This window comes from Pleurotus ostreatus (assembly GCF_014466165.1).
Source record: "Pleurotus ostreatus strain PC9 chromosome Unknown scaffold_3, whole genome shotgun sequence".
Classification (NCBI taxonomy): domain Eukaryota; kingdom Fungi; phylum Basidiomycota; class Agaricomycetes; order Agaricales; family Pleurotaceae; genus Pleurotus; species Pleurotus ostreatus.
The window spans coordinates 230,242-252,026 of NW_023503158.1; the positions used below are offsets into that span (position 1 = coordinate 230,242).

At 49.9% G+C, this 21,785-nt stretch overlaps 8 protein-coding genes and 1 non-coding gene across 9 annotated transcripts; 5 read left to right on the forward strand and 4 right to left on the reverse strand.

Annotated features, from left to right (window-relative positions):
* Window positions 1–847: 847 nt before the first annotated feature.
* PC9H_004511 (uncharacterized protein) lies at window positions 848–1,811 on the forward strand (the record flags this gene model as incomplete). Its single annotated transcript, XM_036774095.1, has 4 exons — window positions 848–985; window positions 1,035–1,074; window positions 1,130–1,591; window positions 1,642–1,811. The coding sequence occupies 4 exons, from the start codon at window positions 848–850 to the stop codon at window positions 1,809–1,811; spliced, it is 810 nt and encodes a 269-aa protein (XP_036632597.1).
* Window positions 1,812–2,310: 499 nt separating this feature from the next.
* PC9H_004512 (uncharacterized protein) lies at window positions 2,311–3,040 on the forward strand (the record flags this gene model as incomplete). Its single annotated transcript, XM_036774096.1, has 3 exons — window positions 2,311–2,394; window positions 2,454–2,751; window positions 2,808–3,040. The coding sequence occupies 3 exons, from the start codon at window positions 2,311–2,313 to the stop codon at window positions 3,038–3,040; spliced, it is 615 nt and encodes a 204-aa protein (XP_036632598.1).
* Window positions 3,041–3,349: 309 nt separating this feature from the next.
* On the reverse strand, window positions 3,350–5,364 carry PC9H_004513 (uncharacterized protein; the record flags this gene model as incomplete). The annotated part of the gene is made up of 6 exons (XM_036774097.1): window positions 3,350–3,598; window positions 3,660–4,549; window positions 4,601–4,876; window positions 4,927–5,020; window positions 5,076–5,183; window positions 5,239–5,364. The coding sequence occupies 6 exons, from the start codon at window positions 5,362–5,364 to the stop codon at window positions 3,350–3,352; spliced, it is 1,743 nt and encodes a 580-aa protein (XP_036632599.1).
* A 745-nt stretch (window positions 5,365–6,109) lies between these two features.
* On the forward strand, window positions 6,110–12,620 carry PC9H_004514 (uncharacterized protein; the record flags this gene model as incomplete). Its single annotated transcript, XM_036774098.1, has 11 exons — window positions 6,110–6,474; window positions 6,522–9,560; window positions 9,614–10,297; window positions 10,353–10,572; window positions 10,623–11,195; window positions 11,251–11,274; window positions 11,332–11,421; window positions 11,470–11,534; window positions 11,593–11,759; window positions 11,809–12,466; window positions 12,518–12,620. 11 exons carry the CDS (start codon window positions 6,110–6,112, stop codon window positions 12,618–12,620), a joined length of 5,988 nt encoding a protein of 1,995 aa, XP_036632600.1.
* A 472-nt stretch (window positions 12,621–13,092) lies between these two features.
* PC9H_004515 (uncharacterized protein) lies at window positions 13,093–14,611 on the forward strand (the record flags this gene model as incomplete). Its single annotated transcript, XM_036774099.1, has 7 exons — window positions 13,093–13,243; window positions 13,301–13,428; window positions 13,484–13,564; window positions 13,612–13,926; window positions 13,980–14,143; window positions 14,199–14,247; window positions 14,303–14,611. The coding sequence occupies 7 exons, from the start codon at window positions 13,093–13,095 to the stop codon at window positions 14,609–14,611; spliced, it is 1,197 nt and encodes a 398-aa protein (XP_036632601.1).
* An 855-nt stretch (window positions 14,612–15,466) lies between these two features.
* On the forward strand, window positions 15,467–16,912 carry PC9H_004516 (uncharacterized protein; the record flags this gene model as incomplete). The annotated part of the gene is made up of 5 exons (XM_036774100.1): window positions 15,467–15,719; window positions 15,776–15,978; window positions 16,037–16,121; window positions 16,177–16,499; window positions 16,547–16,912. The coding sequence occupies 5 exons, from the start codon at window positions 15,467–15,469 to the stop codon at window positions 16,910–16,912; spliced, it is 1,230 nt and encodes a 409-aa protein (XP_036632602.1).
* A 177-nt stretch (window positions 16,913–17,089) lies between these two features.
* Window positions 17,090–18,772, reverse strand: PC9H_004517 (uncharacterized protein; the record flags this gene model as incomplete). The annotated part of the gene is made up of 7 exons (XM_036774101.1): window positions 17,090–17,098; window positions 17,142–17,767; window positions 17,821–18,090; window positions 18,147–18,246; window positions 18,303–18,404; window positions 18,463–18,574; window positions 18,627–18,772. The coding sequence occupies 7 exons, from the start codon at window positions 18,770–18,772 to the stop codon at window positions 17,090–17,092; spliced, it is 1,365 nt and encodes a 454-aa protein (XP_036632603.1).
* Window positions 18,773–19,019: 247 nt separating this feature from the next.
* Window positions 19,020–19,104, reverse strand: PC9H_004518. The gene has a single exon. It is a non-coding gene; the product is annotated as a tRNA-Arg (tRNA).
* Window positions 19,105–19,300: 196 nt separating this feature from the next.
* On the reverse strand, window positions 19,301–21,444 carry PC9H_004519 (uncharacterized protein; the record flags this gene model as incomplete). The annotated part of the gene is made up of 12 exons (XM_036774102.1): window positions 19,301–19,306; window positions 19,357–19,541; window positions 19,597–19,673; window positions 19,757–19,842; window positions 19,893–20,055; window positions 20,107–20,258; window positions 20,314–20,368; window positions 20,419–20,552; window positions 20,605–20,695; window positions 20,764–20,882; window positions 20,983–21,094; window positions 21,152–21,444. 12 exons carry the CDS (start codon window positions 21,442–21,444, stop codon window positions 19,301–19,303), a joined length of 1,473 nt encoding a protein of 490 aa, XP_036632604.1.
* Window positions 21,445–21,785: the final 341 nt, after the last annotated feature.

A 21,785-nucleotide genomic window follows, 5' to 3' on the forward strand; every position in this document is an offset into this window, starting at 1 on the left:
TTGATTTATCATACTATCTTCCATCGATATACACCGTCAACTCTTCTGGGATGGACAATGACTTCATTATACGCCTTGTTAATACCCATTTCTCAACCCTTGCATCCCATCATCGTACATCATACTTCTTCGTCCTTGCTATCGGCTTTCACACGTTCGTACCTTGTATCACTACATACCTATGCCCTTGCCTAGACCGGACTTGTTCGATCTTTTTATTTTATGGAGATAACCTCATGATATGAATTACACACCACCATGCCCTTCGCCGCTGTCGCCTATGTCACTCACCAACACATCACAGTACATCGCCTTCTCTAGGCGCCCATCTACTAGTATGGTCAGAACAACTCCTCCACGCGCGAGATAACTTTTGATCGGCACAGGTCAAGCAATGTGTCCAAGAACGAGTATGTACATGAAGCACTAACAAACCTTGAGGCTGCTCGGCCTTTATAGCCCACCCAGGCGAACGGATGACAGCGGTTGTAGTTTGTGCCACCTCGATGCAAAGGTGAGGCAACGGCTTCTATTGGTGTGTCCCAGGTCTACCCTTCCCTTCGTGTCACGATTGAACTCATGCATCAACACAGTTCGAAGGAATGTTGAGACAACGTTGAGGTTGACTCTTCACTACTCTCCGAGATCGTCACATAGGAGCATGTTAGCAGGACGCGTCTTCCTGCCCTTATGCTGGTGGCATTCGCGGTTCTAAGGCGGACCCGACCGCTGAAGACGATTCTGTGGCATTGCAACGGCTTGCATCATTTGTTTAGGCCATATATCATAACTTCACGTCTTATGCTTTCTGTGGCGGTTCTTTTCCTTACTTCCGAAGCTCCGTGCAATGCAGCGCGCTACCGAACAAGAAGAAGGTCCTTATAGGGATTCATTGGCTACAGATACGACAAAAGCAGACTCACCTCAGTCACATCTGGGAGACATTGGCTTGCAGCACAAAGGTGAAACCTCCTGCATAATGGCGGTAAGTGCAGTCGCTGTCTGTTTCAGTCTGTCCTCAACTACATTTACAGTCTACCGATCAAGATACTAATCACCAATTCTCGCTCGACTGTAAGTTCGGTGCCGCAGCTACTTCCATTTTCCTGCGATCTCATGGACGCGTAAGACACCTTGCCTCCGTTAGTGGGATCACTCCAACAATCCTGGACAACAACATTCCAATCAGGGGCAGTCGTCGTACGTCGCATTTCCGATATTATGGCTAATACTGAACTTACGGGACGTCTTTCGCGCCGCGACAAGTCTGCCCTCCTTGCTGCCAACGCGATCAACCTCCTGATCCTATTCAAAGATAAAGATAATTTCTCTGACATTCCCGCTGGTGTCTGCCCCCCATCGCTTCTGATTTTGGCGTATATCTCCGTCGTGACTAATAGTTGCGCGACTGTTACTGCCATGGTCGTCACCGACATGATTAGCGATCTCTGTTACAAGTCCTCTTGTCAGCGTTGCCGATTGAAAAGGTCCGCGGTGGAAAGGGGTACAACGACCGAGCACATGATGCAGATACTACAAGGATTTGGTGCCCCCAAGGGTATCTACTCGTGGAGATTCTTCCTCATATATTGTTCGTCGTTTTTAAATCTCGCTCAACATATTGATAATACTTCACAATAGGGCTTGTATTGTTTGTTAGCGGGTTCGTCATCACCGTCGCAGAAATCCTTCTGTTCATCGCCACTGTGGAAGTTAAATGGGTCGAGATTACCCTCTTCGTTGTGATCATCATAGTCTGCCTTCCCCCGTTCTTGTACTTCCTCCCAGGAAGATCCCGCCTCGAGCACTAGTATCGATTCAGGATCAATTCCGCTTTGTGATTTTTGCGTCGTGAACTATACGTACTAATAGGGCCCGATGAATCAGATTATATCCCTCGCCTTTTAATAGATCAAGGCCGATATTTGCTGTGAGTTGGCAGTATGTCTACCACGTGGTTCGCCTTGAGCGTACCAGCCGAGTGAGTCCAGGAGTGCACAACTCGTTCAAAACGTCCATCCTCGTTCGCGTATTTGATGTAGTTGGTAATGGTTTCAACTGTACAAGGGACTCAGGCAGGACTTCATGACCGAGAGTCGCCTATGAATGTTCTTACCTTTCTTCGCTGTCGCACAGCTTACTACGTTGGTTGAAAAGCGGCGCCGTGTCGTGCGCTCCTGCAATACCCCATATATTGAACAGTCGAATCGAACGCTCCCAACATGTCAAGTGTAAGCTCCCATGAAATCAAGCTACAATGTACGCCATTGCTACACCAATCAGTACCCTGCTGCTGACAACCCGTTGACCATGGCGCCGCTAGACGAGCTACCGCCTATAGTAAAGGCGCTTCAGCAAGGTTGGCTGGTACTGTTTCGCACTTCAGCGTTCGTTGTAAGTACCTATGCCCTTGCATCCAATCAATGTGTATTTACTTTACTGCATTCGCTCAGTCAGCCATCTTTGCCCTCCTCAGCATGCAGTTATTACTGCAAGGAAGCCAGCTCATGGGAACCATCGATTCGCCCGGAGACACTGCCTTTCAAATCCTCGCATATATATCGCTGATCCTCAACTCCAGTGCTTCCACTGCCTCCATTGTTCTCATTGACCGTATTGGGGAGCTAGACTTCAACTCGTCTTCGCGCCCCATGGAATCGCTTCCCACCGCAGGGTGGGTCAACGCGAATGCAAAGTCGCTATTGCGGCTTTACGGGGCTGGTCGTTCTTGGATGTATGTCTTTTACCATTGTAAGTGTCTTCTGTCACCCCAACGTCGCCACTAACTCAGGAATTCTGAATCGCAGGGTTCGCTTCCATGCTCATCGGGATTCCTTCTTTCTGGGCTGCATTAGTCCTGATGACTTGGGTCCACACAGATGCTGCCGTCAGTATCACAGTCGTCTGTGTAGCAGTCTTCGGGATCCTGCCGCTCCTTTGCTTCTTGCCCTACAGAGCGTTTTTCCCCCATGACAGCACACCGCTGCTTCCTCAAAACCGGCCCAGGACAACAAGCACCGTTGTCTGCGCGGTCGTATGATGTCGACCGAGGTTGTAGCAATTTTGGTTGGCGTTCGGACACAGTGCAACGGACACATATCTATCATATGTATTCAGTATTTATCTATGTATAAAGGGCCACGGCAAGTATGGTATTATCGAAGCACAGCGTCCTTGAATTCAGTCTGTCGCTAACGTAGATTATCTACTGACGGTATGCATCAGAGGCAGGAAAGAGCTAGTAACAGATACGTCAAGATCCATCATACTCCAAAGGTTCGTTTAAAGGGCTTGATCACTCTTCGTTGAAACCAACCTTCCTTCTGCGACGTACAAGTCAGTATACTTATCAGGATCTGAAGAAATACATCTCTACCTTGGTTTCAGCACGATTCGAAACTTTGGAAGGGGGAACGGATGGATCAGAGCTAGGATTTGAGGAGACACCAGTGACTTTCCCCAGCGGCGGATCAGCAGTGTCTCGTTTTATAGCTTCTTGACCATCTCGAACTTGGGGCATCGGACGGTGGGTCGGAATGGTTCCTTTGTAACCGTCCTTTTTGTCAGCCTGCATATTTGCCGTATTAGGGCCTCGCCGCTAAGCGGATAGGCGCACAGGTCAGTAGATGGAACATGAGGAAACCGTATAAGACCATTACCTTCGTATCTTGAAGACTGGATGGGATGATTCTACTGAACCCAGAAGATTCGGAAGCCCTGGACTGGCGCCCGCTCGTTATGATTTGTGGAACCGTTGAGGAACCGGGATCGACTGTTTCCATTTTCTGGGACGAGAGAGCTGTATCATGATTAATGGCAGGAGATTTAGCATCACTTCTCGGTAGAGCCTGTGTTGGTATATCGATACGAGTAGAAGGAGTCACGACTGGTTCTTCCTTCAAGCCCGAGCTGCGGGGTACGGCGGAGCCGTGGCTCGTGGTATAGAGCGACCCAAAGCGGGAAACTGGTTGGGGTGGCTGCGTTGCGTACGAAGCCTGGGGCGGAAGTGGGGAAGTTGGTGCTATACCGTGGCTCGATCGAGGCCCAGGTATTCTCGATGCACCTTGATTCTCGATATGCCGTTTAGTTATATCTATTGCGACAGTCACGAGGGATCCTCTCGAAGAAGAACTCATTAATGTTGGTTCTTTCGCGAAGGGAATGCTAGGGGCTTCGGGGATGGAAGTCGGTACCGTCGATGTATTTGACACTGACGCCTCTGTGTGAACAAGACCCGATGGCATAATATCGAATTCTTTGGGGAGTGGCAAGCCAGTCGTTGACGGACCTGTGGGGTCCAACAGGCCATCCCCTGTGGCCGGAGGATCTACCCGAAACCTGGGGTCGCCCACAAGGACATCCGCAACACGGCCTGAGCCGTCGAACGTTACCATCCACTTGCTTTGTTCGTCCGTTGCAATGCGACGGAGAAGCTGACCAAGTTCATCCGGCTTCGCCTGAAATTCAGACTCTGTGACGCCGTCGTTCCAACGGGCCTTTAGGGTCAGTTTATTTGGATGACAGATAGACACAAGATGTCCCGATGGTCCTATCCCGTCATATTCAGTATCAGCGTGACAGCGGAAGTGGGGCGGCGTACGCTTCAGCATAAAGCCCACTTGGCTTCGCTTTTGGAGACAGCCAAATATATTGCCGTAGAGTTGATCGCCCACCGAGATGGTCTTCTCTCTGTCGAGCAGAACATAAAGAGGACGAGTTTCCAGACCCAGGACCTCATTAAATGGAACTACTTCCATGTTTGACTCCGAGTTCTTGTACATGTATAGTCGAGGATTCAAGCGCAGCTCGATAGAATGCCGACGGATTAGTTGCCAGAGAACCCAGTCTAGGCGATCTGTTGTATGATAGCCAGTTTCTGTGTCCAGCACGAATGAGCTTCCCGATATGAAATGGGGAAGTTCTAACCAGCTATATGATGCCACTCCTCTTCATTGTCTATGTGCTTCTTCACGACGGAGACCCATAACTTCTTACTTTTTTTAGGAGTAGTCTCCCCAGACTGCGCCTAATCTTGAATTGACTAGTTCTGGATGGAGCAATAGGAAAAGACATACGATCTTTAGTGCGGCTAGGACTGTCTTACGCCGTGCATGTGCTTTTCCGTCATCCTCAGCTGCGACCTGGTACTTTTCTTCGAAGTTTGAAGCAGATTTACCGCCGTGCTAGTATATTCCTGAAGCTCCAAGAAATAGACTAAATGAGCATGCACGTACTTACAATTGTGGCTAACAACCTCGTCATCTGGGCGCGAGCGTTGTCACACGCCTTCCCTAACTCCTCTAATTTGGGTTTGCCCCTCATGGTTTTCACCATGTCCTGAAATACCCTTGGGGCGGCGAGCATTCTGAGGACTGCACATAAAGAATTGAACAAGGACGTACGTGGCAACTTCTTTTCTCAAAGTTTCAAAATTTTCCTCAAAATATTGACTTTCAAGCACTTCAGAGCCGTGGTGCATGAGAACGAGTAACCTTGATAAGAACATTCTATCCACATGGGCTATACATGGGGCCCAAAGTGAGTGAATGGGCATGGTATCTTGCACGATGAAGACTAGTCAGATATAATGCAAAACTGAATGCAGTCAAACTCACCGAATGAGGGGCGTATCGATTGAAAAACTACTTACGTCAATTTGTATGTTGAACTTCCTCTAGTCACTTGAAGTTTGCTGGTGCCACGCCGCATCTGGCTGAACGCCTGCAGGCCACGCCAGCATCATTGCGCTTATCTAGATCTACCCAAGCGCAAGATATTTGTTAACTTCCTTGAACTTCCAAGATCGCAGCGCTCAGTACACGGCCCAAGGAACCAACTCTCGGACAGAAGCAGCATCGCTCGACGTAGGATTAGGGTTCCGTAGATATCATAGCTTTGCGGATTGCCATCTACCATCCCAGAGCACGTGCATATTACCACAGTCAATAAAACATTCCCACAAACCTTAACCTGAGGAAACGGCGTTTCGAGCCCTATTCTGATTCTCACAGTCTCCTTGGCCACCACCTCACCTATTTTCTTCCTCAACGTTCTCTACAGCGAAGGCGCTGTTTTCTCTCTTTTCCTTCTTCTTCTCCCTTCGTAGGACATGGCCTCGAACCATGCAACACAAGCCATTGCTTCTGGCGATCTTGTCGACCTCGTCTCTTCTTCTGGCGCGGCCACCATTTATCCATCTGACGACGCCATCCTTGGCGTCCTCCAAGCTCGTTTCCGCGCTGACTTACCATACACAAGGATTGGGGCTACCCATCTCGTCGCCGTAAACCCTTACAAGACACTTGCCAACGTTAACGATGTCAGCGCTAAGGACTACGAAGAACGGTGTTACAAGGATACCAGCATGCCCATGGTAGATTCTCCGAAACCGCTGCAGCCGCATCTATATGATTTGGCAGCCCGAGTATATCTACTGATGCGACGGCGGAACGAGTCGCAAGGGGTGCTTGCTAGGTACGTTGTCCGCTTTTTGTTTGCAATACTTTCCAACGCTCGGGCAGAGGGATTACAGGTTCGGGAAAAACCTCAAGCTTGCGCCTCTTCATGAATCAGATTTTGCGATTGTCTACACACTCGAAGAAGGAGGCTAGAGTAGCGGAGCAGGTCAAAGCCTTTGCTACTGTCCTAGACTCCTTCGGGAACGCTAAAACCCTTATGAACCCCAATGCTTCGCGGCATGGCCGGTACTTCGAACTTCACTTCAACGACCGAGGGCGTATAAGCTCTGCGAAGGTCCTTGCGTACGGACTAGACAAGTCCCGCCTCACGAGGCTTACACACGAAGAGCGCACTTACCACGTATTTTACCAATTCCTAGCCGGTGCAACCTCTACAGAACGTGATCAGTTCAATCTGGAGGATCCCTCGGACTACGCCCTCCTTGCATCCTCGGGGTGCTATCGCCTTCCTTCAGGTCCCTTCAGTGACGACTCCATCGCCATGTCGGACTTGCGTGCTGCCTTGCGGACATTGTCCTTCAAACCCAAGCACATGTCCTCGATCTTTAGCCTCCTCGTTGCTATTCTAACCCTAGGCAACATCCAGTTTCAGGACGGCGACGCGCACGATGTATCTGCCTACGTTTCGAATCTTCTAGTCCTTGAAAATGCTGCGCGCCTACTCGGCGTGTCATCAGAAGATCTTAGTCAGACTCTCACCAACAAGACGAGCTATGTCCGCAAGGAGTTATACACCGTCCTTCTCAACGCTCAGCAAAGTTCCCGCCAACGTGACCAGCTTGTTCGCGACCTCTATGCAATTCTATTTGCTTACATCGTTGAAACGTCCAATCATCGGGTAGCCCCAAGCGTCAACGACCCCCCTCCTCCCACTCAGATTGTCCTCTTCGATCAGCCCGGCTATCAGACCCGTGGACCCACTGGAACAGGATCGATGTCTTTGTCCGGCGCGATGCCTCTAGTCTCTGCGTACGGGCAAAACGCCTTCGAGGAGTTCGCCATCAACTTCTCTGACGAGATACTTCAGTCATATGTCCTGCGCCATACTTTCGAAGATTCCATTGGTTTTAACTCACAAATTTCGGGTGATGGCATTACGCTGCCGGCCATATCCACGATGGACAACGGTGCCTGCGTTGAATTGCTTAGAGGCGCTTCGCTTGACGAGCGATCGCAGCGCAAACCGGGAGGTGTTTTGGGGGCACTGAATAAGGCGTGCTCGTCGTTCAAGTCGGGCAAGGCCGGCGAGCATATGAACGATGATCTATTGCAGGACTTGGTTTCGAAGTTCGGTGTTCACGCTTCGTTTGTAGCTAGCCCGAACATCGGTGGCAACCAAGATCGCAACCTGTTTGGTATCAATCACTACGCTGGATCCGTCTCTTATGACGTCTCCTCCTTCGTTGAGAAGGATTCCGATATATTGGACTCTGCTTTCGTCTCCCTCCTTCGCAATTCTACAGATAGCTTTGTATCGAAGTTGGTCTCTGGCCCGAGTATGGCCACGGAGAAGCACAGCAAAGACGAGAACATCATTGTCCAGGCGCAAGTATCGTCGCGGCCCCTCCGTCCCCCCACCCCCGTCTGTGGGCCCGATGGATCCCCTCCGCAGATAGAGCCCCACCCACGGCTCGACCCAAGCAAAGTCTATCCCATAACGACTCAACTCAACTTCACCCTCTCTGAGATTTTCGCCACCCTCGATCAAATGAAGCTTTGGACGGTCTCTTGCATCCGTCCCAATGACTCTGGCTCTCCAAACTCCTTCGACAAGCGCCGCGTGAAATCCCAAATTCGGTCTATGCTCCTTCCTGACATTGCATCTCGACGAAGCATGGAGTTCGCTGTTGACTATGAGCACTCCGCGTTCTGCGAGCGTTACGTGCCCACAATGCGTGGCTCCGACATTGAGAGGATAACGCAATGCGCGAGGGCTAACGGGTGGAAAGAAGGAGAGGATTTTGTCATAGGTCATCGGTCTGTATGGCTGTCGTACGGCGCTTGGAAGACCGTTGAAGATGGAATCCGAGCCGTCGAGAGGGAGATGCGGAAAATGGCGAAGGATGGAGGAGTTGAGGATGACGAGAGTGTAATGCCAGACGATAACACGGAGTACACTCATGACAATGGTCTATCTGCGCCAACAGGCTATTACAACGAGAGCGCCGACAATTTACTCGCTCGCGGCGGTGAGGGGAATCTGTTCGACGATCGTAACAATGGTGGATATGGATCGGGAGGTCTGCAGACGCCTAACCTTGGGCATACTATGAGGGGCGGACTGGGCGGCGAAGATGATAACGGGGCTTGGGGAAGTGATTCAAAGGAACCGAGCTCGCCGTCAGCTCCTCCTTACTCTGTCTCCAAGGAAGCGGACGCTATGGTCGTTAATGCCGCTCCCAATGCTGTCGAGGAACTCCCTACTAGTCGGACAAGACGAATCTGGTTATGGGTAGTGTGGGGGTTGACTGGCTGGATCCCATCGTTCTTACTTACCCATCTTGGGAGGATGAAACGCCCTGATATTCGACTCGCTTGGCGAGAAAAACTTGCGATCTTCCTCCTCATCTTCCTTCTCAACGCTACTGTCATCTTCTATATCGTCTTCTTTGGACGGCTCCTGTGCCCGAATGCAGACAAAGTTTGGTCTCTCAACGAAGTGGCACAGCATACAGGCGACAACGACTTCTACGTCGCGATCCACGGGTTCGTATATGATGTCACCAAGTTCGTCCACGGAGATCATGCCAACATCCAAGGCATGGTTAGCAATGGGAGGGATACCTTGGAGGCGGTGGCTGGACAGGACCTCTCGAACTATTTCCCTCCACCACTGACGTTGGCTTGTCCGGATCTCGTTACGGATCCGTTGCTTGAACTTACCGTCAAGAACTTCACGAATATCGCGCCAACGGCGATGCACAAGAGTGGCAGCATTGCTAGTCTCCCGTCGGCTGCCCTGCAACAGAACGATTGGTATACTTCGCGGTTCCTACCGACGATAAAACAATTTCGCAAAGGTCCTGTAGTTTTTGAAAGGAAGGATATCGAAGCTCAAGCATCCGACGATGACATTCAGAAGTAAGCAATCCGTAACTTACTTACGCTTTGCTAATTCTGCGATGCCGCTCCAGGATATGGGCAGTTTGGGAAAACAAGCTCTACGACTTCACCGATTACATCAACAGTCAATCATCCAATCCTGCTACCGTGGATAGCTTCCAGTTTGTGAACCAAGATATTACTGATGTCTTCAAACGACAAGCTGGAAAAGACGTTACAGAGTCTCTGAACAGAGTCCTCGCTTCGCTGGATCCTCAGACGGCGTCTAGGAACGTTAATTGCTTGAACAACCTCTTCTACGCGGGTGAAGTGGACTTCAGGAAGTCGGCTAGATGCTTAGTTCAAAACTACGTCCTCCTCGCAGTGTCTATCATCATTATGGCGTCCATGGTTCTCAAGTTTCTGGCTGCTCTCCAACTTGGTGGCCGGCGTTCCCCCGAACTACAAGACAAATTCGTGCTTTGTCAAGTTCCTTGCTATACGGAAGGAGAGGACTCGCTTCGAAGGACTATCGACTCCTTGGCAGCTCTCAACTACGATGACAAACGCAAGCTAATCTTCATCATCTGCGACGGCAACATTATTGGCAGCGGGAACGATCGTACAACCCCAAGAATTGTTCTCGATATCCTCGGCGTCGACCCGAAGCTCGATCCTGAGCCGTTGTTGTTTAAGTCTGTTGGCGAAGGGTCGAGGGCCCTCAACTACGGCAAGGTATACTCTGGGTTGTACGAGTTTGAAGGTCATGTTGTTCCGTAAGTTCTTCACCTTGCACCTCGATGACAATTTAGCTCAAGATTATTTGACTAGGTACATGGTCGTTGTCAAGGTTGGAAAACCAACGGAGCGATCGAAGCCTGGCAATCGCGGCAAACGTGACAGTCAAATCCTCCTCATGCACTACCTCAACCGCGTTCATTTCGATGCGCCTATGTCACCACTAGAGCTCGAAATTTACCACCAAATGAGAAATGTTATCGGAATTGACCCTGCCTTCTATGAGTATATCTTCACCGTCGATGCCGATACAGTGAGTATCCCAGTACCACTAGTGTCGCCTCTGTTAACAGTGCTCTTCAGACGGTTACCCCCGACTCCGTTAATCGTTTGGTTGCCTCCTGCGCCGATGACTCCAGTATCATTGGTATCTGTGGTGAAACCAAACTCGAAAACGAGGAAGGCTCTTGGTGGACTATGATTCAAGTTTACGAATACTATATCTCCCATCATTTGAGCAAGTCTTTCGAGAGTTTGTTCGGCTCAGTCACCTGCTTGCCCGGTTGTTTCTCTCTCTACCGCATCCGGACTGCCGACAAGGGCAGGCCCATCATCATTTCCAATCGCATCATTGAGGAGTACTCGGAACCGAACGTCGACACACTGCACAAGAAGAACTTGTTCTCCCTCGGTGAAGATCGGTTTTTGACAACGCTGATGATGAAGCATTTCCCCACCTTCAAGACGAAATTCTGTGCAGATGCTCTCGCTCATACTATGGCTCCGGAATCCTGGCGCATCCTGTTCTCTCAACGTCGTAGATGGATCAACTCTACCATCCACAATCTGTGCGAATTGGTCCTCCTCCCTGAGCTCTTTGGCTTTTGTTGCTTCTCCATGCGCTTCTTCGTCTTCCTCGATTTGCTGAGTACTTTGGTGAGCCTTGCCGCTTTAAGTGAATCCTTGTAATACTGATGAAATAAATACACAGATCTTGCCTGCTACCGTCGTCTATGTACGTATAACTATAACTACTCTTATTGAATTCTTGTGAACTGACTTCCCTACGCAGTTGGTTTATCTCATTGTGATCGTCACTACCCAACATGCACCCGTCCCAACCCTTTCCATTATCATGATCGCTGCAGTTTATGGTTTGCAGGTAAGTACTTCACCTTAACGGGGGTATCCGACTACTAAACTTTGTTAGGCTCTCATCTTCCTCATCAAACGGGAATTCATGCTAATAGGATGGATGGTGGTCTACATCCTCTCGTACGTCCGAGGTTCCCAGTACTTTCTTACTCCATTCCGTATCTAACCTTGCCCGCAGGTATCCAGTGTACAGCTTCTTCCTTCCCGTATACTCGTTCTGGTGCATGGATGAATTCGGTTGGGGAAACACCCGTCTTGTGATTGGTGAAGGCAAGGAGAAGAAGGTCATTGTAAACGAGGATGACAAGTTCGATGAGTCTATGATTCCCCTCAAGAAGTTTAGCGGTCAGCTCCCCCGTTTCTTCGTCATTTGCACCTTTCTTATCATTCGCAGAATATGAGGCAGAAGCTTGGGAGAGAGGTTCCCAACACTCGGGCGAGACAGGCTACAGTAAACCAAGATCTCGGATTCCTGGATCACGCGAGGAGTCACCGCATTCGTATCACCAAGCTTCGCAGGCTGGTGACTATTACCGCGATACCAACCTCACTGTCTCGAATCGCAATGGTAACAGTGGTAGTCAGCAATCCCACAGCAACATGTCCATCCATGCTGGTCAAAGACAGCCTCCGATGTCTCAGTATGGCTCAATGCCTCAGCTACCCATCATGCCTTTTGGCGGCGGCCCAGGCTCCGTCGCCGGTGGATCTGACTACGGCGGACCTACCGCGATGGGCATGGGCATGGGCATGGGTCCTATACCGTATCAGAATACTGGAGGCAGTGCCTATGGGATGATGGGGCCGGGTATGATGCCTGGCATGAATATGTTCGGCGGGTCCTTTGGTGGGTCACAGTCTGGTCAGTCCGGTGCTTTCATGCCGCCTCCAGGCCTCGGGGCAGCACAACGGCCAATATCGACGTTCTCCATGGCCACAACAGCTAATCCGTTTGCCGGTCCGAGTCTGAACCCGAATCCAACGGACGAAGAATTATTCACCGCCCTCCGAAATTATCTCAGTACTCAAGACTTGATGACTGTTACGAAGAAGTGAGGTTTAGTCGATTCTTGAAGTGGGTAATGTAACTGACGTACTTTCAGAACTACCAGAGACGCCATGGCAACCAAGTTCCCGAAGGCTGACCTGAGCTCACGCAAGGATTTCTTGAACCGTTCCATAGACCAGATTCTCTCGGAATCATAGACATATTACTATCCTTTTTATCATGGACCGAGCACTTGTTTTCCCCTCATCGTATTGCATCGCATCGCTCATTTCGGACATCTTATGTAGTAGTTAATGTGGACGCCCGGGTTTACCGTTATAATCGTACATTCGCTTTATTATTATGCATCTAGTAGCGTCACGGTCCATACAGACGTGCCAATGGAACACTGACAGGTAAAGCGGTTAAACTTTTGTCTAGTATGACTAGTAGTATCGACAGAAACAACGCCTGGCTCAGTGTTGATGAATGTGAGGTCAGAATCAATTTTTTCGCCATCTGCATCGTGCGGGCATCATATTCCGCCCTGTGAAGATCCAACGTGAAAGAACTACAAATCACTTGTATTCTATCTTTGCTAGCGTTTGATTTTCCCGCGAATAATATAAAGGGATCGTAGCGTGTTTGACTCACTTCGAATTTATCGTCTCTTCCGAACCTCTCATAGTAATGGCTGCAGGGCGCTGGCTACGAAGAGTCTGCGTCTTGCAAGCAATTTTAGGGGCATACGCCGCATATTCTCCGATTCGGGACTACAGCGGTTCGACCTTTTTTGATCACTGGACTTTTTTCGACCAGACAGATGCTGGGTTAACGAACGGTACGAACATTCGTTCTGTTAAGACAAGCATTTTCACAGCCAGTGGCTGCTTTTCAGGCGATGTTCAATTCTTGGGACAATCAGCCGCTACTTCGCAACGACTGGCATTCACGAACGGCGCTGGTAATACAATTATCAAGGTGGACAACTCGTCTACCGTCGTTTGGCCAAACAAACGGAATTCGGTGAGCTCTCCGGGTTGAGGGAACGAAACAGTGGGAGCTAAGCGCGCCTCCGTAGATTCGGCTCGAGGGCAATGAGGCCTATGGTGTTGGCAGTCTAATAATAATCGATATCGTCCACATGCCCTTTGGATGCTCTGTTAGTGTCTATTTTCCCGGCAAGGAACAGAGACTCATTGGTTACAGGTCTGGCCAGCATTCTGGACACGAGGTACGAACGGCAAGTGGCCTGATGTAGGAGAAATCGATATTATCGAAGGCGTGAACCGACGAACTTTCAACCAAATGGCCCTGCATACGACTCCCGGCTGTGTTCAGGCCGCCAATGCGACGCAGACGGGGAAATCGACGATCACGGATTGTTCAACTCAGCAAGGAGTCCCCGGCTGCGTTGTCCAGGAACAAAAGCCAGCCAGCTATGGCACCGCCTTCAATGCCGCTGGGGGCGGAGTGTTTGCTACCCAAATCGACGTGTCTGGGATATTTATATGGTTCTTCAGTGTGCGTCCTCGCGTCTGCTTTACCTCGGAGATTTTAATGACCGTTGATAATAGCGCCCTGACCTACCAGAGAATCTGCGAAGTGCCACGGCGTCTTCATCGCTCGATACTTCTTCTTGGGGCACGCCTTCAGCCGCGTGGCCGTCGTCCAGCTGCAAGATTGAAGACCATTTCACCCCGCAACAAATCATCTTGGACCTCACACTTTGTGGCGACTTGTAAGACCCTCTCCGTCTCTTCATGCTACTAGCTTCTCATCCATCCATCGCACAGCGCCACTCCTGTCTACAACCAGACATGTCCCCCGCCCACGAAGAATTGCGTAAGTCCTTGTTCCCCAGCACCACCGCCGCATCCCTGATATTTCTTGGTCGTAGTACGAGGATAACGTGCTTGGCGACGGAAGCAACTACAACGAGGCGTACTTCGAAATTCCTTACATCCGGGTTTATAATGCGGACGCTGCTGCAACTCCTACTACGGTTTCGTCGGGTTCCGCTCCCACATTTTCCGGAACCTCTGGCCCGGGCTCTGGTGGTGCCGCAGGTTCTGGCAACTCCACTTCTGATACGTCTGGAGGCAATACGAACAACAACAGCGCCTTGCCTCACTCCCTTCCAAGTGGCTTCTTGATTTTCACAAGTCTGGCACTCGTTGGTGCTGCCTCGTCTGTCTTTGTTCTGTAAAGTGACTCTACTAAAAACTCTAGATTCGTTTGTAATTGTGCGTTCCTTTGTAGGCCCCAATACTTCTTGTATGATACCCGTACCCTAGATTCTGAATCCGACTGGGCCCCACACCATTTTTGCCACGAACAGGCGGAATGCTGCTCTCAATAGCTCGCAAATAGGTAGATCTATATCCCCGATCCCTTGGCTCCTCCGCCCCAAGACCCTAGCTTGAATAATCTGGACTCATTTACTTCCAGCCAATGAAACGTCGAAGATCAGTCATGAGTCGTCTCCACAGGTTGCTTCGTCTTATCGTGTCTACTGCGGGATAATCGTTGCGCGCCGACTTCTGACAAGACCAAGTACCTGTATCCTGGCATGACCCATGTTACTGGGGGATGATACGACCTTCTCTGCTTCTATATTTCGAATCATATACTGACGCTTATGATCGCAGGCAAACGCCCGGGGGAGTAAGTGGAATTACTCGCCATCCGCAAGCCATTTTATTCCAGAAATAGCATCTGATTATCATTATCTCTTCGCCTATCGCCTTCGCTCCTATATGGATCGGTATGGATCTCGTACGCAAGGGTCCGAGGCTTCTAGTCGACACCGCCATAGACATTGGCATAATTGCGGTCTGATAATATGATCCATGAGTTCGATCGTGTGGAGTTTGGACGTCTAGAAAGTGTTCGTGCTGTCTCGTATTACACCCTCGACGATTCTGATAGGTCAATGAACCCCCCCCCAGGTACGACATAGATCTCAGATGCATTCTGCGACATTCTACGTCCTGCCGTTATAAATACCCAGCATCGTTCAAGGAGTCGCATCTTCATACTGCTCACCTACCCGCCATACAAAATGTCCGGAGAACGCTATGGAAACGTTGTCCTCGGCCAACACCCGACTTGGCTGCCCCGTTTCGGTTCATTCACCTTGCCCAAGCCCGATAGAGTCGAAGACGGCGTCGCGCATATCGACGATGTCAAGACTCTGCAGGAGCATTTGCAGCTGGCGATAATGGTCGAGCTCAGCACAATCCCCACATATCTGTACGGCATGTACTCCGTCGATCAAGCCAACGATAAAACAAATGCCCGCACCGCGTTATTCTGTAAGGTTCCGTACCCAGCTTCTACGGTTATCAGCTCTGATGCTCGCGGCCCGTAGCCGTCGTCATTCAGGAGATGCTGCATTTAGTGCTCGCTGGTAATGCGCTGAAGGCCATTGGTGGAAGTCCCACCCTGTACCCTAAGAAAGGACACTTGGAGTATTTCCCCAAATACCCCATGCACATGGCAGGGCACGCAGACCCGCCCGTTGTTCTCGCCCTTCGCAGGCCCGACCTTTACCAGGTCCTCTCATATCTCCACGTTCGTCCGCAGTACTTCACATACTTGGGCATCCATATTGACAATGAAGTGTACATAGGTCGAGCTCCCGGAGGTCAGTGGTTCTGCACCGGAATCAGAGCAATATCACAGTCTCGGTCAATTCTATGATGCAATCAAGATCGGTGGGTCCAATGAGAGCCATGACCGACGGTCATGTAGCTTAGTTTCCCCCCACAGCGATGAATAATCTCTTGCCGAAGATTCCTGATCTTATTGACCCCACATCCGCCGATTTTCAATTCTCGTCGGACGATAAAATCTACCGTACACGTCCATCTGGGGGCATTATACAGGTAGTAGATATCAAGACTGCCGCCGCAGCGTTCGATACTATCATTGAGCAAGGAGAAGGCGCGGGGGGCTCGTCCCATGATGAAGATCCCAGTGAACTAGCCCATTTCTTCCAGTTCGCGAAGCTCTTACAAGCCCCACCACCCGCTGTCATCAAGACCATCGATAACCCAAAGACGCCAGATTACAAGGACCCGAAGATAGCCGCCGTACGTCTTGCCCCGTATGGCCCCCAGATGGCACTCACCCTTATTAGGTGGCCGGGCTATCGGATGCTACGTACTGCTTGCTCTTATTGACGATTGAAAATTGCTGGAAACATTCCCGCAAAGACGATCGCCGTGACGAGTTCGTCGGGAGTATCTTCCCTATCATGACAGGCGCACTGAAGCCCCTCTGCGAATGGCTGGTGACTCAACCACTGGGCGATGGGACGTTTGCGGGGCCGGGATTCAACTACTTTGATTACGCGGAAGGAGATCCTCTTGTGGAGATCCAGGCTTTGGCGGACGCTGTGGTGGCTAAGTTTGGGAGCGACGTCCCGAAAAGCATTACTGATGCAGTAACCTCGCTGAAGTCGCTTAAGATCAACCTTCATCCTGTGAAGAAGGCCGCCCCATAGTAGCCGAGAAAGAAAGCATAGGCTTCAGCTGACACTTGTACAAACTACATGTAACACAAAGTACACGATTAACGATTATGCGCAGACCCGCCAGCGCCTCCAGACATGTGGTATCGCAATGAACCCCGCTTATCATACTCCAGGACTAAGGGACTTTAGTTGTCGTGAATACCAGTGCTAAAACACCTAGAGGTTATCAGTGTTCAGCTACTGTAATAAGTTAGCCTACCTTCTTTCCCGCAGATTCAGGCGATACGGGGGTGTGCATCGGGAGGCCACGACCTCCACCAACAGCAGCAAGGTTAACGGCGGACATCATCATCCCAGCCAGTGCCGATTGAGGGGTTAACAAGGGAGTCGAAACAGGGGTGGATGGAGAGAATTTAGATATATCTTTTCGGAGTGGGATACTGATATGTGGAGGCATGGCACGTTCTGTATGTTTTTGGTTGAGTCGAATTATGGGCAGTATGGCTGCGTCGACCAAAGTATCGTCCGTCCCCACCCTCGTTGGGGGAGGACGAAGAGTTGGTACGGGCATGTCGTTGGGGTCAGGAGCGAGTGACGAATCACAGAGTGTGGATAGGGTATCTTTGCGGCCCTGATTTGGCTCATGCATCCGAATCGGCTCGAATACTTTGGATGGTTTCGATGTTTCTTGGAACCTATCGTCCTCGGGAATGAGACCAGATATGTCGGTGTGTTCAACGGTCCAACTTTTATCGACTTCGTGCAGGATCGAAGGGAATACGGGCACGTAGTCTGGTAGAACACTGGTCTTCGAATCCTTGTTCCATTTCGCCGTCACATTGCCTACTGATGGAGCGTAGACTCTCACAAGCTGTCCCGAAGGTCCTAATAACTCAGAGATTAAGTAGTGATTGAACAAAAGAGAACTTGTGGCCCACGTTTCAACAAATATTGAGATTGTCCATTCTGTTGCTGAAAAATGTTGCCGTATAGCTGACCGCCGAAGGTGATCGGCAATTGTCTGTCGCAGAGAATGTAGAACGGGCCAGCGCCGACATTCTGAATGGTCTGTCGAAAGGACAGCTGCATCCATTTCCCCGACGTCTTGGAATATCCGTATATACGCGGATTCAAGTGCACCTTGACGGATCTTAGGAGCATCGACTGCCAAAGGACGAGAAACACCGGGTCAAGCGCGTAGTAGTCGGCTACTCCAAAAGTGATTAGCACGGATGGTGAGCGATCGGTTTACAAACGAGCTTACCGAAGCTATTCTCCCAATCACTTTCGTCATCAAGTGATCCTTTTGCGCAATGAATAGTTCGAACATTCTTAAACTTCCCTCCGAGCTCTTTTCGCGAACTCTGGGGTGGATTATCATCGTTCCGTAATAACAATTCAGCGAAACGTCTAAGCATACCTTGCTGAACAGGCTTAAAGGGCTCCACCCTTCAGTGCTTGCGTCCTCGGCCACTGCAGTAGCATAGTCTGCTTGGAAATCTTTGCGTAAATCGGTACCGAGCTAGTTGTTGTTAGTATTAACTTACACGAGGATTCAAGCCTGTCGTAGTTCAACTCACCGGCTCCAACAATGACTCGAGACGTATTTGAGCGTCATCGCAGACCCTTGCTAGCTTCGTAATATCTGGCTTGCGTCGACTTCTGCATAGGTTGACGACGTCGTCCAGTAGACTTTACACTCTCGTTCAGTCTGGTGAGATAGCATAAAGAGGCTGATGCGTACCCCTTCGCCTCGTGTTTAAAGCGAGGATAGTACTCCTCGAAGCAGTCGTCTTCGAGGATTGTGGCAGTGTATTGCACAAGAACTGATACTCGTGGAGAAGGCCATTCTGGCTGTACCGTTTCATAGAATTTGGCGGCTGCAGCCATCTTGCGAAGTAGTTCAAGGAAGGCGAGGGGACAAGGAGGCAAAGCTGTGGCCTTGCGGTTTATATACAGTGCCGCGGTTTTGACATGAGGAAAACATAAGGCAATACATGGCCAGAAGGCCTTCCCAGCGGTTATTCGTTGAATGTCTCCGAAGAGCTGGAGTTAGGGTTGGGGACTGCGAAAGATGCACCTCCTATTCAACACAGGGCGCTCCTATGGTACTTGGAAGTAACTGGTGCAAAATACAAACCCACGGCGGGACTCGAACCCGCAACCTCCAGATGCTCTTACTCGATAGAAGTCTGACGTCATAGCCATTAGACAACGCGGGCCTTTTACTGAGCGCTACCCATGATCGATACGTGGTACTCAGCATTTGCCCAAGGTCCATCTGGATGAGAAGCGGATAACAGAGTCCAGTGGTATGTACACTGTAAAACAAAGTACGAAACTAAGGAAGATAAGGCCATATTTTCCTTGACGCTCAACAACAAGGATACATTGGTGCGGTCGTTTATCCGTTCATAATCACATCTAATACTTCGTCAGTAAAGGCGGGTCAAAGAGAGGGAAAGCGCACAAACCTTGAACACAAGAGTAATTGCACCTGGGATAGCATTCACCAGGGTGGTACCTGCGATGACCTCGTTGTTCTTGCTCGGATCTGCGAGATGGCATCGATGTGGTAATGTGCCTCTGAAATCCTTCCGTAGTTGCATCAGCGAATGGGACAAGAGCGTGCTGGCCGAGCAGTTCTTCTCAACGGTAACTAATGAACACGGGGATATATCAGGCGCAAAGCTATCAAGACGGCGAGAACGTACACGTCTGATTGCTGGTATTGAGGCCCGCAGGCGGGTTTGTTATTGTCACTTTCACAGTGGCGAGATCTGTGGCTACACTAGTATGTTTACCCTGAGTGTGTAATTGTATCACAACATTGAATTTAGTGGATCAAGAAGGGGACTCGCCGTGATTATGGACATTAGCTCATCCATCCACTTCTTATCCAATGCTTGTGCGGCGGTTGTGTCCGCTGAGAAATTATCAAAGGGGACTGACCCCGCCAACTGGGAAGTCGAGTCAAGGACTGCATAATACGGATGGAAGAGCAACTGACAGTGTAGGTAGTGATGCAATCTGTTATCTTGGCTGTTGCAGCGGTAAACTTGGTTTCGGCCGCTGTTTTCTTGGCTGCATCTATTTCGAACTTCAATAGATCATTATTGTTCTTCACGACATCAGCTGCCGCGGACAGGGCCTCCTCGGTTGCAGCAAGAGCACTAAAACCCAAGTTAGCTCTATAAAAGCAGAGATTTCAGTTATAGGTCGACCTCTTCAATACGCCGGGCTCTTTCTTCTCTGCTTTGACCTTATTGAGAATTTGATAGCAGTATTTAACGAGCACCATGGACTGGGAATGGAACGGCCTTCGAATCCGCTTGACTAGCTTTACCAGATCCTCAATATCTGACGGTGCGGCATTCTGATACAGGAAACGTTAGAAGGTACTATGAGCGCAAGTAAGGGAGGTTTCTGACCGATAAAAGCCTAACGAATTCATCCCATGAAGGCTGATCAAGCTTTTCGACAACGCTACACAAGTGATTAGCCAAGTGTCGGGGAAGATGTGCAAGACGGCGTACTCTTTGGCAGCTTTCCATAATTCCTTTCCAAGTAGATCTCTTCGCTTTTCGAGTGCCTGGCTCTTGTCTGCGACGAACCCCAGCAATCCGTCCATGACCACTACAAATTTAGTGGCAATGACAAATGACTGGGCCTGTTTCGGAGGCTCAGTCACACACGACGCAAGAATTCAAACTCGAGTTTACCCCTGTATCGCTGGCAAATTGGCTTTCGAATCCATTAATCTTGGCTCGAACAGTGGTGTATGCCTCCGATGTGATGAAAGAAGGTGTGACCCTTGAAGTGCAGTGCGAGGTCAGAGAGTATGCACTGTGGGATAAGAAAGAACGGAAAGGTTTACGAACACAGTTGCAAATGCAGCAAACTGTTTATCCACGCCTTCAAGAATGGTATGGAACAGTGCAAGATCATCATGTTTCTTGACCCAATCGAAGTTATCGGATGGCTGCACCTCGACGAGTCCCTATACTAGTGAGTCAGAACGGAAGATTGAAGAAACATGAGCTAGGTCATGCCTTGAACGTCTCGCCTCCAATCTCGTTAAGATCCTCGTGGAGTAGAACTCTATTCTTCTCCCAGGTGTTTGCATAAGAAAGATGAGTCATGACGTTGCGGTCGCTAGGCCAGTCCTTGGTAGACTCGTCGCCCGTTAACTCGAATAGCTTATAGAGCAACCTAACTCAGAGTCAGCACTGAGCAGCCAACAAAAATCGCGAGGCCAAGCCAACTCACTCTTCTAAGGGTTGCACTTTTGATGAGTAAGACTCATAGCTTTCCCAATCCCCAGTCTCATCCACCTTTTGGATGAGAGTGTGGAGTTCGCCACAGATGTCCCTCGACCTGCTGAGCAGCGAGTAGAGGCTCATCGTGTTGCGCTTTGACGAGCAGACATCTTGCGCGACGACTTGCAGAAGCAGGCGGATGAGGTCTGTTACAGGAGGCGCCTCTCCTCCCGGCGAAGGAACTGTCGAGAGTTCAGAGAAAACGGACGAAACAGGGGCACCGTTCGTGTTGGTATGAGACATTGTGAGTCACGAAATTAACAGAGACAGCAGACGAAACCAGGATTTGGCTGGATTTTATGCAGAGAGCGCAGCCTATCGGTATCTTTTTGGGGCTGCGACGTTCGTGCATGCAAAGCAGCACGTATAGGCGTGGCCTGTCTAAGTCGGAAATTCACACTGATGTAGCACTTCCAGTTCGAGTCCTGCGGAACCTGCCATAATAGGACAATGAATCAGTACAGTTTGTTTCCTTGTGCTTCGGAGAACCCACATATAGTGCTGTTGACACTGCACGAAAACACATCGACTCCTCATGTCTGCACACTTGACTCGTCTGCGGCGCTATATATATGTATCACTTT